Source organism: Pleurodeles waltl, chromosome 7 (genome assembly GCF_031143425.1).
Source record: "Pleurodeles waltl isolate 20211129_DDA chromosome 7, aPleWal1.hap1.20221129, whole genome shotgun sequence".
Classification (NCBI taxonomy): Eukaryota; Metazoa; Chordata; class Amphibia; order Caudata; family Salamandridae; genus Pleurodeles; species Pleurodeles waltl.
In genome coordinates this window covers 1440638406-1440657662 of record NC_090446.1, presented here as the reverse complement: position 1 = coordinate 1440657662, position 19257 = coordinate 1440638406, and the positions used below count along the sequence as shown (strand labels likewise).

Here is a 19257-nt window from a genome sequence, read left to right as displayed (position 1 = left end):
AACAGCCACGCTTTTCTTTATACGCACCCAGTCTCCAGGACTAACAATACACAACTTGGTGGCTTTAATAGTATCAAATCTTCTTTTCATGCGCTCTTGTCCTGACCTCACGTTTTCCCATTCAACCACACTCATACCTCCACTTGATGCTTTGTTTTTCAAATTACTCGCTAACCATGACGGGAAAAGGACAGTATTAGGTTTTCGACCTCTTAGTGCCTCAAAGGGTGAAATATTAGTTAATGAATGGGGTGTGGAACGATATACCCACAACATGGTGCTCACAGCCTTAGTAACGTCATAATTATTGCATCTAGCCCATTTTATACAGTCACCAACCACTCTATTAATCCTTTCAACCAAACCATTAGTTTGGGGGTGATATAAAGAACTCTTCAAATGTCTAATACCAGATTGTTTTAAGAAATCTTCCATCTCAGAACTCACAAACTGTACACCATTGTCCGAGATAATAGTTTCTGGAAAGCCCTCATGCATAAACACTTCTTTAAGAAACATAACAGCATTGAAGGCTGAAGGTACAGCACAAAAGCGAACTTCAGGCCATCTACTGTGATAATCCATAAGAACAAAAGCATACCGTAAATTGTGGGGAAGGAAATTAAACGGCCCAACCATGTCTATTCCCACCTTAGACCACGGTCTTTCAGGCACTTCAATGGGATGTAAAGGTGGCGTACGTACTTTCAGATCCTTTTCCGCAGAATTGCAAACCACACACCTTTTGACCACAGCATCCACCTCTTTATCCATGGAAGGCCACCAATAACTTTCCCTCAATCTCCTCTTGGTCATTGTCGCTCCAAAGTGTCCTTCATGTGCCAACTCTATCAGACCCGAACGTATGTCATAGGGAGGAATACATCTCTCACCCCTCAAAAGAATCTGATCTTCTATTGAAATTTCACTCGCAACTTTACAAAATGGTTGTAGTGGTACAGCAACATTCTTTTCTCTCGGCCACCCATTGATGACAAATTCTCTAACTTGGACCAAAACTGGATCCTTCCGAAAGGCCTCCTCCCAATCAGCTTTGCTAAAGGCTTTGGACGCTGGAAGATCCACAGTGGCAATAAAACAATCGTCTCTATCATCTTCAGAGTCAAAATCATCAAGAGTCGTTATAGGAAACCTAGATAGAAAATCCGCTCTCACATTGAATTTCCCAGGCAAAAATTTAACCTCCACATCATATTGTAACAATTTAGTGGTAAGGCGGGCAATGCATGGTGTAGTATAGTTGGTTTTATCTCCACTGATAATGTAAAGTAGAGGCTTCTGATCTGTCACAATAACAAACCTTCTGCCCCATATATAACTCCTAAACTTTTCACTAGCCCAGACACAAGCCAATAACTCCTTCTCTATTACTGAGTAATTCAACTCAGCTTCTCTCAATACCCTAGAGGCATAACTGATGGTGGCTTCACCATGTTCAGTGTCCTGGACAAGGACAGCACCCAAACCGTACTTACTGGCGTCAACCATAATTTTACACCTTAATGCTGGATCATATGGACATAATGCCTTAGCATTAATCATTTCAGATTTTACCAAATCAAACGTGTCCTGACACTCCGCGTCCCACATAAATTCAACACTTTTCTTCAACATATTGGATAAAGATTTCATTTTGGAGGCATAATTTGGAATAAACCTAGAATAAAATTCGCACAACCCAACAAAAGAGTAAAGCTCATCCTTGTTCTTTGGCGGAAGACACTCTCGAATAGCATCCACCAACCCAGGTCTCGGTTTGACTCCTTCCGAAGAAACAACATGTCCCAAAAATTCAATCTCTTTTTTCCAAAATTCACACTTGTCCTCTTTAACAACCACCCCATTCTCCTCAAACATCTGTAAAACAAACTTCAGCACTGTGTCATGTTCAAATAGCTGTTTGGCAAAAATCAACACATCATCCTGAAATACCAGGACCCCGTCAATATCTTTAAGGAGATGTGACATGATACGTTGGAAGACTGAAGCCGCCGAGGCCAGACCAAAAGGCATCCTACGAAATTGAAAAGTACCAAAAGGTGTGTTAAAAGCCGTAAAATGTCTGGAATCTTCATCAAGGACAACTTGGTGATACGCCAACGCTAAATCAATTTTAGAAAACCATACTGCCCCATTCAATTTCTCAAGCAAATCATTGATTCTGGGAAGCGGGAAGGAGTCGACCCAAATCTCTTTGTTGAGACTCCTCAAATCAACACACAAACGCATCTCGCCATTGCGTTTGCATGCAACGACAATAGGAGATAACCATAAACTAGACTCAGTCGGCTCAATTACACCAGACAACTGTAGTTTCTCTAATTCTGACTTAAGGTCACCCCTCAAACTGAAAGGTATTGCTCTTAATCTGTGCTTAATGGGTATGGCGTCACATTTAATTTTGATACTATGTTTAAAACCTTTGATACACCCTAATTTGTTCTCAAATACACAAGGGAACATCTTATGGAGAGTCGACAAATCGAAATCACTATGGTCTTTAACTACCATCACTTGTTCCGAAGTACCCGGTCTCAGTACCATACCAAATAAACCTTGGTGGAACCACCCTAAAATATTAAGACCCTTGACCGCCACTTATATCTTTCCACAAATTTTGCGCCCCTTGAACTCCAACACATCATCGATGAAACCCTCCAACTCAATCCTCCTTCCCTCATAGGAAACTGGAGCTCTGTCAGGAGGAAACAGTTTCCTAGTACCCCACGTTTTCTGAAACAGGTCTGAGGTTATCATTGTGATGCGTGCACCAGAATCCACCAGAAGATGGAGTGTTTTACCCCCGCCGCGAATATCCACATACGGATCCACACACTCCTCCGGATCTCCTGAAAGAATTTGTTCATCTGTGACAACCACAATCATGTCACAAAATTCATTCTCCAAACATTGAAAAGACATTTCTTTGTCATCACATACACTGCTGATTTTAGCATTCTTATTTCCAGGATTCTGACACACCCTGGCAAAGTGTCCTGTCCTGCCACATTTGTGACACACCACATTCCTGGCAGGACAGCCTATAGAGTCTTTTGGATGTGGAAGATTCCCACATCTGAAACATATATTGCTACGTTTGAAAAATTGATTATTGCTGGTCCTAAGATCTTTGCGAGAAGAAACAACATTGACACAAGCTTTCTCTTCTTCTTTGCGTTGAGCCGAAAGTTCCTTAAGAAAGGCTTGAGCCAGTTCAATGCTCTTCGCTTGCTTAATTACATCAGCAAGCGACGGATCGCCCATGGTAAGAAGTCTTTGTTGGATGTGTTTGTCAAAACAATTCCCTATGAGCTGGTCTCTGACCAGCTGATCACGGAATGTACCAAATTGACATTGTGCACACAATTTACGGAGAGCGCTGACAAATTCATCAATTGATTCACTCTGTAGTTGGACTCTCTTGAACAATTTGTGGCGTAGTACTACAAGATTCGGCAGTTTATCAAATCTCAGTATAAGCTTTTTTACTGTCTCTTGATATTCGTCCAGTTCTTCTCCATCCATCACTTCGACATCGGGAAGATGTTTCAAAGTCTCATGGCCTTCAAAACCCAATGAGTGTAGTAATAGAAACTTTTTCCTCTCTGGTCTAAATCGTGAAGCTCCAATAGCTCCTAAATATGTTTCAAACGCATCAAACCATTGAGGCCAAGACACCGGTGGTTCACCAGGCGTGTCAAGAAATGGAGGAGGGGCAGACACAGATTGCATAGCGTTCAAGAATGATAAAACTTGCTGCCAATCAAAAATTGGTATAAAAGATTATAAACACGTACAGGCGCAGAGAAGCAGTCACTGAAAAGTTTGTTTCACACAAATAGTCTGTTCCCGATAACCAGGTTGCTAGGTAACGTGCTTGAACAGACTCATCCGGAAAATCTCCGACAGAGAGAGTGTGCACGCGCACACCTTGCTCGTGCTTATACAGAGACGTGAGGCAGTTCTAGCGCTGAACACGCGGAGAGCTCGAGTCGCGCGCAGGCTGCCCTCAGAGGGGGCCGCACGACCAAATTTCGAAAAGAAAGGCACACTAGGATGTTCGCTGCATCGGAATGATTCTCACCTTAATGGGAGAAGAGACGTTAGCAGATGGTGCAGTGTCCAGCACTAAAATGGCCCAAAACCGTGCGTGGGTTCCGAGGTGGCTCGTCATGTACCGCTCGTCACCAAAATTATGTTGTGATCAACGAAGAATCGTCCACACGATGTAAGTAATAAATTACGTGTTTATTTCTCCAGGATACAGAGCCACCTCCGAAGCGTGCTGACAACCGCCCCCAACCGCCGTCTTCACCGCCGTCCTCCCCGTCATCTCCCCACATTCCAGCATCGCGTCATTCTCCCACGAGCCCCGCATTCCACCACAATACCCTCGAAGACCGCATACCAGGTTCCATACATAACACCGGGCCTGTTGTTTCTGCTCAAATCACCAAGGCCAACCCTCGGGGAAAGGAGGCCGGAGTCCTAGACGTTTGGTACCTTTTGTCTCCACTCCCAGTACTTGCCATCCAGCTTACCACCACATATGCTGGGTAGTAGGATACAAGTATTAGCAGTGGCAGTTGCAGATAAGGATGTAACACAGCAGAGTCCCCCTCTAGGATGTCCCTCTTTGCTGAGATATTCAATTTCATTTGCATTGAGACATTTACTATGTCTCAGAATAGGGATGAGTTCTCGCCACTGGCCGAAACCAACCACTCTGCTTCTTGAATTTACAAGTCTTACTTCATCTTTTGTTGAGTGTATTTAATCTTTCTGTTTTTTTCAGTCACTCTTCTAAAGTAAATACTTGAGCGCTAGACAGATGGCAGAAACAAGGGCAGCCTGGTGACATTAAGATGTCTCAGAGAGGCCTGCGGTACAGAGCACGGGCGCATATTGGCTGGTGGTGTTTGTTTTTAAGCCACTGTTAGGTGGTCCAACAGGCAAGCGCTTTGTGCACGTTCTATGTTGCTAGTATTTTCAAAATACTTCATATTTGCTCCTGTGCCTTTAAGAAAACAGGGCATTTTCTTAAATGTAAAGCTGTCCCTGGTGTCCTCATTCCGCGCTACTTCTGTATGTTCTGAAGCAGGTCTGATTTTGAAACTATATCCAACTTGCTTTCTTTCCTACAGAGACCTCTACTGTGGACCCTGGTATCATTGCTGGCATCGCAGCTGTGATATTTCTGGCAGCTGTTTGTAGCATCACCTGGTGGTGGCGGTGTCGCAGGAGGTAAGGCTGGAAAGCAAATCAAAAGCTGAAATCAGAGCGTGGAAATGGAGTGATTGACGTGTTGAGTTGCGCTTTATTTGTTGAGACTAAGGTATGCCTATGCTTCAGAACCCTACAACATAACCCATAACTCCTAAAAGTACAGATCGCAAACCTTGAGGAGAAGGAGGCTTCAAGACAGCAGAGAGAGGCCAAGGAGGAGCCCCAGATCTTGGCAATAGGCACGGTAAGACCTTGCCCCAAGACTGCCATAATGACACGAAGACGTAAACCTAGACATAATGACGTCAGGGGCGATTTTACACGTTGCTTTGCGCATTGAAATGTTTAAAGAGAACATTTTTACAGACTTGAAGCCGGCGAAGGGGTGGATAGGTGGAAGAGGCGCGGTTCCCTACTAAAGATACCATTGGCTAGGGTTGCAGAACCCCCCTTTGCATTGTTTTAAAGTGGCGTAAACCCTAAACCACTGCTCGTCTTAATGTCACGCCCGGAAAATGAGTGAGTAAGGTTAAGGGGGCGGGCCCTTGTCCTTTTATGCCTTGTGTTTTTCTTCATCCATTGGGTCCTCTGACAGCCCTCTAATACCTGGGTGGAGCCCTCAAGCCAGAAATTGCTTACTTAAAAGTGGTGGGGGGCACGCAGAGGTATTTAACAATGTTGCATATATATTTTTAACTTTAATACCATTAGTCAGAACACGAGGAGCCTAGTCCAGGTGTTTAAGATAATTCTATGCTTTGGATTTTTTGGACAAATCATTACACTCTCGAAAATCAATAGTTTACAGACATGTAGCTATTTTGTATTTTCAATCATAGAAAATCATAAATGTTTACATCATCCATGACCGAATCGCGAAGCCTTGCTAGACTAGCAGGCAGGAGGCGAGAACTGCAAACTGAGATGAATCTGCCACATTTAACTACCTCTATCCTTCTGAAAATTGTGACAGCAGTTCACTCGCTCAATTTACTAGTGTAAATCAAAATGCCATGCACAGGATGCACAAAAATGTCACCTCCGCGTTGAACAAAATTCTCCCTCTAAAATAAATAAGAAGTGAAACTGGAGAGAGGTGCGCTGATAAGAAATAGTTCTAAGATCTGAAAAAGCTAAACTCGAAATTCAGCAGAAAGCTCATGTGAGCAAGTATTGGCCTGAAACTCGAAACCGACTGACTGCCTTTACCTGCATCATTGATGTGGAGCCGGCGAGGGCAGCTGATGAGCCCAAAAGGTATAAAACTGTGATACCTCCCTCATTCACTCACGTCGGAGATCCTCATCGCAGGCAGATCTACCAGTTCCCTGATCTTTGCCTAATCCAAAGCACGCTTGAAAAGTGTTGAGCAAACCATCTTTCTCTGCCAAGTCCTTTAACTGTTGGAAAACTACTCTTTTCAGTGTTCCTGCAAAAAAAAAAAAAAAAAAAATCTAGTCTTCCTAAAGTTTACCTGTAAAAAAAAAAATTACTCTTTTCATAGTTTTTGTGTTACAAAATTACCCTTCCTAAAGTTTTGTAATAACAGGGAAAAGGGAAGTGGGGCTGAAAATATATTTGCATTGAATAATGGCTTTTTCAGTAAAGGGTTAGTTTATTGCTTTATTCAGCTTGCCTGGCGTTTAAGCAGTGGTACGTAAATGATAAAAAATTGTATTTTAAAGTCTGTAGACTTACAGCAGCTACAATGCCATCTCATTTAGTAAGAAAGGTATCTAGTGGGAGCTGCATTAAGGGAAACTGGTGTATTTTAAAGGCAGGAGGCTGTCCCCTCGTTGCCGCAACGCTCTGCTGGGCATTGCCTGCATCACCCCCACTGGTAATACTGCACTCCCATTAAACATAGAGTCCTCTCAATTTCAAAATAATAATCATGACAATAACTACAGGTACTGTGTCTTTGGAGATATGAAGGGGTTACCCCCTAAAATATGACATGCCTGGTTTACCCCTGGTAATATCTCTGTCCTTAGGGTTACCATGTGAAACTGTCACCACAACACAAGTTTTTCACTCATTGGAATCAATTTTGCAAATCATTATATTCATCTGATTGCTTTAGTTGACACTAACCGCGATTGTAATCCCCCAATGCACTGTTCTGTGACTGAAATACGAGGAAACATGTCATGCTTGCTGTGGCGTGTAGTTATGTGGTAACCAGTAATTGTTTACCCCGTGCCCTTGATTCAGGAACAGATGGAGCCACACTACCTCAAGTAAATCTTACAGTATGGTGGAAAGGTGCTGTCTGCTCCCCTATACATCATGGCGTCCTGTGGATATGTTCTGGTCGTCTTGTACCTATTTGATTTAAAAACATATAGTGAAATACCTTCGCTGAAATGTCCCTTCCATAATGTTAGCTTAGGTCATCAGGCTTAGGGTGTCACCAGCAGTGTTGGGTGATTTTCTGTTCATTCCAAAGAAGATGATCAGGGTATGAATCCATAAATTCTGCTGATCCATATCTTCCTACTACAGATGAAAAATCTGCGTGTAATCTCACAGCCAGCCATGAACCGATGTGAGACTAATGGCCCGCCCACCCCGGCAGATATGAAGTAGTGATGGGATGAGTGGGCAGGAACAGGGGAGAGTAATTGTCATTCAGAAGAGTCTAACCATGGAGGCATATGGTGATTAGATGATGACAGCCAATCATAATTGCTGAAAAATTGACAAATCATTTTAAAGTTGAATTTAAATGAAAATGAATTTGAATTAAAATTGAATGTAATACATCTTGTTTTATCATTCCCTAGGAGTCCGAGAAAGAAGAAATCTACGAAATGGTGAGTCTTGACTCAAACAGCCTGTTTCTATGATTGCACTGAGGATCGGCTTCATAATAAGTTCATCATTCTTTGATCACTAGTTATCACAGAGGGGCAGGAGGAGAAGGTCAGCTATGGTAACCAAGAATGACATCATTAAGGTGGAGGGGCACTTACTGATGTGACTGCAGCTGTGTGTGGTACAGTGGAGGAGAAGATGATGCCAGAGGAATGGACCAGTAACATGGGCAGCAACACTGTATATCAGGGAAGGGTGGTGGGAGGAAATATAGTATTTGTAACCATCAGCATGAAATGTCGCAAGAATTGTGTCCATTTAGATCCCAATACGGCTTAGAAGGAAAGCACCTTACGTTGTATTAACAGATTTTAATGGAATTGGAACTATAGCAGCAGATTTTCTATTTTCAGTAGATTTAGGAAGTTGTACAATACAGTTTTCATGATATTTACGTGCATTAGGAGATCATTTATTCTAAATGTTGAGATGGTGTCTCCTAAGCAATGATTCGCTGCATGTTTATGAACATTGCTAAACACATTCTCATTGCAGCTCGTAGAAGGATGTCCTATCATGTATCTCCTGAATCCATGGTTAGGAGACTGTCCTTGCAGGCGGTAACAACCTCCAAAGAGGTGGTGAAGTCAAGGGAAGGATTTAAGAGGCAGAAGGGAAGGAGAGGAGGAAAATGGAAAATGGTCAGAAGGAAGGCAGGCAAAAGAGGAAACACGAGGATTAATGTCTCACTTTTGCCACAAACAAGTTCTCGCTTGTCCTCAATCTGAGCTACGAAGACAATATAAAGCAATTAGAAAGCTTAGGGGCAGACGGGTTCCTTTATCACAACAGTGATGGATAGCCTGTCCGGCAAATTATAAATCCCATAGTATATAATGGGATTGATGTCAGCGGAAGAGCCATCCATCACTGTTGTGATGGAGTAACCCGTCTGCCGAAATCCAAATCGGGCCCTGATTTAGATTTGGGTGGACGGGTTACTCCATAACAACAGTAACAGATATCCCGTCTGCCTAAATGTACATCCCATAAGATATAATGGGATTTATGTTTCAGCCGATGGGCCATCCGTCGTCACCTTTGTGACAGGGTAACCCATCTGATGATATCTAAGTCCGGCCCTTAGTCATTTACAGTGGGCTACACTGAGGATACCTTATTGACCTTTTACCACGAGAGGCCACATTTGAATCGCTACATGGTTCTATGCAGTAATTGAACCCCAAAACATTACTTTCCCATTCTGGCAAAGGTAATGCTGAATGGAGGACTAATGGGATCTGCTTCTCTCTTTTCAGCTCTCCGACTCCATACTCATCCGGTAATAGTGCAGGATCCAGCACAGATTCTGTTGTATAGATGTCATCTAAACCTACATCCAATGACCCGTGAAGATAAACTTCCAGTGGCCTCATGCCGGCCTCCTGGGAAAGCGATCAACACTTCTTCTATACCCTAAAACTCACGCCTTCCTGCGCTTCTGCTGAGGACTCTTTCTCCAAGAAAAGTATGAGTTCTGACTTTTTGCACCAATGACTTCTCCATTACTGACTTGCGCGTTCTGATCCTTGGGTTAGCAGTGGATGCTTATCAAGAGGACCTGTGGGTTGCATATTGTTAATGTCTTCAGTCATACAGATATTCATTTCCTAGGCAACCTTGATTTATGGTTATAAAACTGTGAAGTGTCTCTGTTTGACTATGTGAATCATTTATTCTTGGCAGCACAAGTGTTCCTTTCCAGCTTCTTTCCAGCTGCTTTTGTAAAACATGCCTTTGTGTGGTAAGGTTATCTCATTCAGCGTGGTTCAAAAGGCATTATTGTGTACCACCCAAATGACAGGATGGTGGCAGTGCCAAGGGGTGTTTTCTATAGAGTTTGTGATGAAAATATTTGTCATAGTTTGGAATTAAGTGCCAGTGTGAAGTTTTTATCTTGAGTGATCCAAATCTCTATTTGTTTTGTATATTGCTTAATACACTGGCACAAATCCTGATTCTAATTAGTATTCAAAACCTGTTAGATGACTGAAGAAAGCCTCAAGAAGGAGTACCTGGTATAGGATCAAAGAGTCTTCCCAAGTATCGAAACTGTGATGAGAACCCAGGTTTCCTCAATCCAGATTCAACATTCCACCCACCGGCCAACATCCTACACAGCCCTACTGTAGTGCAGTAGTAGCCAAACTAAAAATATTGTTTCTGTTTTTGTCTGCAAACTGTTCAGGTGCAGCAGCCCTGGTGAAAATGTGTGATCTTGGGCAAGTCCATGGATAGTAACGGATTCCATTGGGCAGGGAGACGGTTGGTGCATTGATCCTTCTGTGGTTAACAATATTCAGTTTACATTCTATTTTATCAAACCACATCCATCAACGCTGTCATGTGTTTTATTGGCTCACAGTTAATCTATACATAATTTCTTAATAATGAAGGACACCTATTGCAAATAAAATTAAAAAAACAAAAATAACAGATCTGAGACAACATATAAGACTGACCACAGACTGAGACTTTTGTACGAGATTCGAAAATGAAATTTCTCAATATCTATTGTACAAAACAATTTCAGGCATGCCCGTCTTTGTTGTGGATTTGTTTATATGTGGATTGGTGCGCCACACCATCCATGTCTGTTTTTTTCTTTTCTATGGCAATAAGATAACGTTTATCAAATTGAATGTGTATTGAGCATTGTTTCCTCAACAGAGGACAATTAAAGGGCAGAGAATGTCATCACCAGCATATGATGGAGTGGATCTGACACAATTGCTGAATACAAAAGGCCTTTTGGTAAAAAGATACTCTTGGGGTTCTCAATTCTAAGTGTCTCTAAACATTTTTTACTACTTTGTGGTAGGACCTGTTCATTTATGCACCTGTTGGAGTCGGTTACATGGCCACATAGTATGTTTTAATGTGAAGGATTGTGTTAGCACTATTTGTTTTTTTTAAATCAATAGGGCAACAATATTTTCATTAAAAGATAATATTCCTACATCGTTTTAATCAAATGAATCATACAGAATTGTTTTACTAAAGTTGATTACTTTGGCATTCATTTTTAATCAAAACATAACCATATTGACATTGTCATGGAGAGCATTATAGAGGGATTGCTTGTAGTGAAAGAAAATATGGTGATGTCTGTGCTATCTATATCATAAATACATATATATTAAATAAAAATAATTTTAAACAGGTTAATATTGTGGTCCTTATTTCTTAGAGCAAGACATCATTAGTTATTGGATGTGCTTTAGCCAGTCCAGCCATCACATCTAGAAATATTTTGAACAAAACAGAGTAATGGCCTCCACACTTGTGGTGACGGTTGTATCTCCGCACTACAGCCGGTCCGACTGCCACATTAAAACCCTGGCGGACGGACCCGTCAGGGGACCGCCATCCCTACCAGGAACATTGTTCACAACAGGCTGATGGCAGTGTAAGTTGTACTCAGCCGTGGCAGCACTGAACTCGGCTCCGCCGTGCTGATTACAACTCAGCTTTCCGCCAGCCTTTCTGATGCAGTCGCCCTGCCATGGAAAGGCTGGCAGAAAGCCAGTGCCGGGGGCCAATGTGGGGCCCAAGCAGGAGCTCCCCTGCCAAGCACCATCTGAATCCGCACTGAAAGCAGACATTGCACATTCAGATGGTGCTAATGTGCTTTGGTATTGGGCCTTGGCTCACTTAAGGGAGTCTAGACCAACATCGTACCACTATTCCTGCCGGTCAGCCCAGCAGGAATGCATAATTCAATGTTGCCACGGTCTGCCCGGCATGAACATTATAGTACGCTTGGGGGGAACACCACTGGTATGACAGCGACGTCCTCCCTGTGAGTTTGCCGGTTGCCTCGTCCGACCGCCAAACTCATAATGAGGTCCTAAGTCTTGAAGCTATGGGAGCAGGATAAATTGAAGTCAATATTGCCTGTTTCTTAGCTGCATTCATTCACTTCCAAACATTTGGGTGGAGGTAGTAGCCATCTTTGAAAGACAGGCAGCACATGATAGCTTTCTCACCAACCCAACTGGCATCATATTTGGTCGAGGTTTGTTACCTGGTGTAACAGTGGAACTACTTCAAGAACACATAAAATTCCAGGGCATTCAGTGAAGATTTGGGTCTTATAAGATTATCATGAACCTGCCACCAACTCTTCTTCTGATTCAGAAATACCCTTATTGGGACATGTGTTTACAAAATCCAAAGTAAAGGTCATTACAGATTTAACAGTGGAGAGAAAATGTCCAGAAGAAAAGAAATGCCCTCTTATATTAAACAAAAAAGTAGGAAATAACCCATATAAGCTCCAGGACACAGTTTAAAGTTTTGAAATGTATGGTGACAATTGAGAGAATCGAACATAAATTTCAAACGTTGGTCTTAGAAGCGAGTGTGCAGCCACTCTATTGCCACAGAGCTTTTGACTCTAGCGGTAAAGAGAGGAACATGATATGACACTCAACATCTCTCCCGTGCACATAGCTTATTAACGGATTCACTTCTGACCATATCTGTAACCGGAATGCTGTTATCATATCTCCCTCTGCTACTGCAGGCTAATGCAGACCGATAGTTATCCAACCTGCTTCTATTAGGAGTCATTATTTGTTCTACTGTTAAAATCAATGTAAAATCAATATATCTTGGATTACCAACAGAACACGTCACTACTTTATCTTAAGGCAACCTACCTCTCCAAACACAAGCAAGTGACTTGGGGGTTCTTTTAGAGTTTATTGGAAGGGGTCAAGAACTCTCAGTTTTGTAACTAGAAACCCTTAGCACTGGCTTGCAAGAACCTTTGGCGCTGTCACTGAGCGAGAGCAAAAAGGTAACATACAGAGCCCCCTCAGCCATGATTTGCAGTATGGCTATGAAAAGTTTGGTGGATGTGGCTTTTCCTATGGGTGCCAAGTGAGAGAAATTCTGCCGCAGACAGGCACAACTACCTGGAGGCACTTGAGAGTGGCATTGCTTGCAAAAGGGGAACAACTTAGAATGATGTGCTTTGGCCTGGTGGGGTAGTTACTGCTTACTTTGATCTATGGTGGAGGGAAGGATAGTCGGTTGAGGGATGGTTTTGCCTGATGACAGAGGCCAGCAGCGGCCTAATTATATAGTATGTGCCAGGTGATGACATGTTTGCTCCCGCGCTAGTACGACTCCGATGTACCAGGGGATGGGGATGGTATGCTACCAGAATATCAAGTTTTAAATACAGTGCTACCTAAATATCATAGTGCAAATATCGATCACCAAAACATTGATAAGATAAGGATAGAGAAGTAAATAAATGTTTACTGTACTTAACGTTTGATGTACATGTACATTTTCCTTTTTTTAACAAACTTGGGGCCTCATTACGAGGCTGTAGCGGCACACATCGCCACTGGAGAGTCACTTTTTTTTTTTACGCTCTGGTGACGAATTGTGCCAGCCCATATTTACAAGGCAACGCAAAGCCACCTTGTGTGGATTTCCATGGTCTTGTAAATATGGACCCCTTTCATGCATAACACTGTGTGAAAAAGGCGTTACATGAGTGTGCTGTGGATGTTCCCATGCAACCCCAGTATAATCGACGGACTCTGATGGTTTCCCAGATTTACAAGTCTGGGCATGTGCCAGACTCCTACATCACCTCGGGGGTGGCGTTAAAGTTGTGCAATGGGGAGAAATAACATTATTTCTCTGCGTTTTTTTCTCTTTCAATGTTTGCTGTATTTTACAGCACACATAGAAAGAGGAAAATGCCATTAATGATTGTTTATTTGCAGGAAGGTGTCCTTTCCTGCAGATAAACATTCATGCCTGCAACGCAGGCACCCTTGCACCATGGTGCAAGGGTGCCTGCATTAGTGCATGGCAGCAATTTGTGCACCAACGCGGAGGACAAGGCCAGGAAAGCTTTGTATCTTATAAATACAGCACATTTCTTCCTTTTTGTTTTGATGCAGGGCGACGCAGCAAGACGGCACAAACTTAGTAAATGAGGCCCTCAGTGCTCACTTTCCCTTTGGCTTGCTAGTGCAGCTGTGTGAAATCTGTAATACATACATAATAGCAGGTCCTGTTATCTTTGAAGGAGCGCGACCTCCGACAACTGCACCTTCATTGTTTTATATTGTACTTGCAATCATACAGCATTTCTTACCTCCGGGGAGGTACTGAGGCGCATTGTGGACAGGTACCATGCATTCCACGAGGGCAACAGTGCTTGGGGTGTCCTAGCAACTCTTCTGCCTTTTCATGTGGTAAGGACTCCATTCCTATTGGTGCATTAAAAGACGAGGTGTTCACATTAGCGAGTCACATTTTTGCATACAAAGGACCACTGTCGCACTTCTGGACAGGCTACGGTTGACAAGCTGAATGAGAAATGTCTGTCACTAAAACACACAAATGTGCTTGCTCTCCGTTTGCTGTGTGCCCCAGCAGCTGCGTGTGTGCTACAGCTTTACAGACACACCCAAGAGAGGCCATACCTCACTATATTATCTGTGCATTTATTTACTCTTTTTTAACATAGCACTATTTACTCACTGTAGTCTTTTTGTGATTGCCTCCTGATATGCTACATTCAGGTGTCACATTATGTCCTTGTTCAATAGTAAATTAATGGCCTTTAGCACTGTGTCAAGGCCATCACCCCTACCCAAATCTACCCAAATCTACCTAATAGTTCCCAAACCCTGGCAAACAGTTTGGGAAACATTGAGGTAATTAACCGTATGCTAGTTTAAACAAATTGAACAAAAACATCTGGCTCACCCCAACCTCCCATGGACTTTCAACCTAAACAAAATTTAATGAGGCAGGGCAGATGATGTGGGCAACAGTCTTGCACCTAATGTCAGAATGTGAGGTACCCACAACTTGTCTGTAGTCTCATAGCACTAGAGTGTATGCCTGGGCCTTAACATTGATCTCAGAACTGGGAGCCTGGACCACAAGTCAAAGATAATAAAAGAGGAGGATGAAATCAATATCAAATGGGAGATCCATAGCAACTGATTCAAAGGGTTATTGCTAGGAACTGGATAAATAAGGAAGAGAAAAACAAGGTGGGACAGTTCCAGTTCACCAAGATTATTGTAAGGTATTGCATACCTGGCGAGTTGTCTGCAGACAGAAGAGAAACAGAAGAGGCACTGTCAATTGGTTGGACAGGCAGCACCCACCCACCTTGGTAATGGTCTGCTGCTCGTGCTCGTGAATGGTGAGCAGGGGCAGGACCCCTTGCAAGGTTGTGCAAGGCAATTGCCCACTTTGTCCATTTCTTAAAATGGTTTTGAAATTGAGCAAAAGCCAAACTAGTGATCTGGGTTATCCCTAAGCGTCAGGTAGACATAGAATCTTCAAAATATTTGGGATGTAAATTGCACAAACAAAATATATAATTTTTAAAATGTAATTAGAGTTTATTTAACATATGGCACTGTTTTCCCCTTTATATACAATTAGACCTCATATTGAGCTGAGAACCAGTTACCTTTCGATACCTAGTGATTAATATCTACCATTTTCCCACTGATTTGCAGGATGGAAATCTCGGCAGACAGTCACGGTCCCTCCCAGTCCAGTTTGCTTTTTGGTCTTCTCTTCTGCTTTCTGTAGTGGGCCACATGGCACTAGTGAATATAGTGTGCTACTCTGATGATAGTATTATTCTGCAAACATTCCACTGCTTGTCCTTTTTCAAACATGCCACACATCTGATTTGGTCACTGGGGTGCCATTGGGTAGCTCTTTCCACCCTAAAGCTACCTGTAACTGCAGATGGGTGAGGCATTCTGGACTTAGAGCGATATTATTCAGCTGCAGAGGTCCAATGGGTGGCTCGCTAGCTTTCTGCCTGCCTCTCTGCATGAGATGGGGTTTATCCGTAAAGACTTTTAAGGAGGGCTTACTGCACTGCTCATTGCTTCCTACTGACCATTCTACGGATCAACATCCGGGGTTATCATGCACAGCTTTCTCTTGCCTTGCTAGAACCTGTAAACTCACTGACACAAAGAAACTCTGTGCTCCTGCACTATCTTTGCAAAGCCTTCCCACTCACACAGGACGGCTGTGGTCAGAGCATCTCCATCAGTGGCTTGCTGCAGGTGTCGAACCTGTAAACTCACTGACACAAAGAAACTCTGTGCTCCTGCACTATCTTTGCAAAGCCTTCCCACTCACACAGGACGGCTGTGGTCAGAGCATCTCCATCAGTGGCTTGCTGCAGGTGTCTTATAATTGGAGGATTTGTTTCTGGACGGTGAGCTACTAAATTTCCAAACCCTTGTGGCAGTCTACCATCTTCACTCCGGTCAACTCCATACTTACTTAAAATAACCTTAAACAATCGTTAAATGCCCTATTTCATATCTGCCACCTAGCACTATCCCTACATGAGGTGTGCCAGAAGCTCTACACCATAGGGACCAGTGGCAAACTAATAGAATGGGTGTACAGACCTTTCCTGCAACTTTGAGACCACTCCAGATCTTCTTGTCATACTACCTGGGTGATTGATGTGGCCAAACCTCTGCAAGATACGGACTGCATAAAATACTGGACTTTCCCCACAAACTATTCCTCGGCTGTCACTTTAAGTAGATTCATAGAGCTTTCTTGGGAATGCATTCCACCTGTTGCTTGCCATTGACTTTGTGGTTTGTAACTCACATTTCGTTGCTTTCAATTTGCTGGCTTTATTTGTTTTAGGCTATGCAGCCTGAGTTCGTCCATTCCCTTGCCCAAACCTTATTTACAGTATCCTTCCAAATGCTCCCTTTCTGTAAAAAGGCCTGTAAATCTTGTTCTTATCTCATCACATTTGCTGTGCATTCAAAGAACAAGGTCAAATGTCAAGCTCTGTCTTTGGTGGGAACTTAGGTGGTCATTATGACTTTGGTGGTCCTGTACTGCCACACCTGCAGTTGCAGTCAGACCACCGACACTGTGGCGGTACAGGACCGCCAAATATTGATCAATTCACTGCCTGTACTCCCCAACCCTGCTTACACCACACATACTTCTCCCAACGCCCGCATACACACATTCACACAAGCACACAGACACGTGCGCAAACACACGCACACAAACATACACAACACCCGCCCCCCTAAATTCACATACACACACACAACACTCAACACCCCCCCACTCCACTGTCAGTCAATCACCTTGCGTGGTGGTTGCGGTGCTTGTCCGGGAGGAAATGGGGTCCATGGCACTTGCTCTGCCGCCAGCGCCCCACCAACACAAAACCGCCACGCCATTTACAATGTTGGGGTGGGGTCAGAGCAAGCTCCACTAGACCCCTGACCACCAGTATGACTGCTAGTGGCTTCCCCGCTAAATAGTGGCAGAGAGTAGCCAGCAGCCATAATATGGCGATCTGAAGACCACCAACACTGGCGGTCATATGGCGGGCGTAACTTCGACAGTCTACGAAATAGACTGCCGAAGTCATAATGAGGGCCTTAGTGTTTACTTTTCTTTCCCTGATTTCAAAGTGAGAGGATATATGTAACAATTGTTCTGGATACCGGGGTTAGGAAAGAGTTTTTTCTATCACATGACAACATTTAAATAAACTTCAGAACATATCAGAATTAGGAGTACAAACGAAGCACATTTTTGTTAATTCTGAAGTGTGCTGGAAACAAAGACTTTTATATGATTAAAACAAATCATTGCATTAGGTGATACAATTTCCACATATCGTCTGTGCACTGTGTAATTTTATTTGAAAAACTATGTTTGTGCAATGTAATGGTCATTTCAATAAAAAATGTGTTGTTTGTAATGGCAGTGTTTTACCACACCATGCATACTCCACTCTGCTCTGCACCACTCCACACTACTGCACCCTATTCTGCATCACTCCACCTTACACCACTCCATGCCACTGCAGTTTTTGATACTTCAAACTACGCCTCTCTACTCTATACCACTGTACTCAATGCCAGTGCATTTTACGCCTCCCTACACCACGGCGCTCTGCGCCTCTGCACGCTATACCACTCCAGTCTCGGCAACACAAATCTAGTCCGCACAACTCCACTCTATGCCACTCTGCAACACTGCACTGGACGCCACTGCACTCTATGCTAATACACTCTATACTAATGCACTTTGCTCTGTTACACTCAACTCTATGCCCCTGCACTCTACACCAATACACTGTATGTCACTCTAATCTACTCTATACCACTGCATTCTATGCCACGGCACTCTACATCACTTTATGCCATCACACTATATGCCACTGCACTCTACCCTGCACCTCTCCGCCCTATGCAACTTCACTCTACTGTGAAACAATCTACTTTACTCCACAGCACTCTGTACCACTGCATTCTGTGCCACTGCACTCTACCCCACACCTCTCAACTCTATGCCCCTGCACTCTACATCAATACACTGTACGTCACTCTAATCTACTCTATGCCACGACACTCTACACCACTTTACTCTATGCCATCACACTCTATGCAACTCCACTCTACCCTGCACCTCTCCACTCTACTCTACTTCACGGCTGTGAAACAATCTACTTTACACCACTGCATTCTATGCCACTGCACTCTACTCTGAAACAATCTATTCTACACCACTGCACTTTATGCCACTCTGCCCCACTGCACTCCAAACCACTGCACTCTACTTCAATGTACTCTAAATAACTGCACTATACACCAATACACTCTGACACTACTCTGCAACACTGCACTGCACTTGCTGCTACTATACACCACTCTACTCTGTACTACTGCATTCTGCACCAATGCACTCTATCCACTGCACTCGATACTATTCTACTCTGCATAGCTCAAATCTACGTCACTGCACTTTACAGCACTATACTCAGCTCTGCACAATGCTACACTACTCCACTCTGCACCACTCTATGCCACTCGAGTTTACTCTGCCCTCTATGCCACTGCACCACTCTCCACTACTGTACTCTCTGCCACTCTATTGTAAACCACTCTACTCAACTGCACTCTATGTCACTCTACTCTGCCCCATGCCACTGCATTGTAAACCACTGCACTCTACGCCAATGCACTCAAAACAACTGCACTGTACCCCACTGCATTCCACTCTACACCACTGTGCTCTATGCCACTCTACTCCACTCTACACCACTATGCCACTAACTTT

The 19257-nt window shown here is 43.3% G+C and overlaps 1 protein-coding gene across 6 annotated transcripts in view; it reads left to right on the top strand.

Annotated features, from left to right (window-relative positions):
* Positions 1 to 11292, top strand: part of LOC138246457 (uncharacterized) — an 85504-nt gene extending 74212 nt beyond the window's left edge. For all 6 annotated transcript variants that reach the window (XM_069201086.1, XM_069201085.1, XM_069201080.1 and 3 more), the window contains 3 exons: positions 5166 to 5265; positions 8034 to 8063; positions 9384 to 11292. In XM_069201086.1, coding sequence (XP_069057187.1) covers positions 5166 to 5265; positions 8034 to 8063; positions 9384 to 9444 — 191 coding nt within the window. In that variant the 3' untranslated portion in view covers positions 9445 to 11292. The remainder of the gene's footprint in view (positions 1 to 5165; positions 5266 to 8033; positions 8064 to 9383) is intronic.
* The last annotated feature ends 7965 nt before the right edge of the window (positions 11293 to 19257 follow it).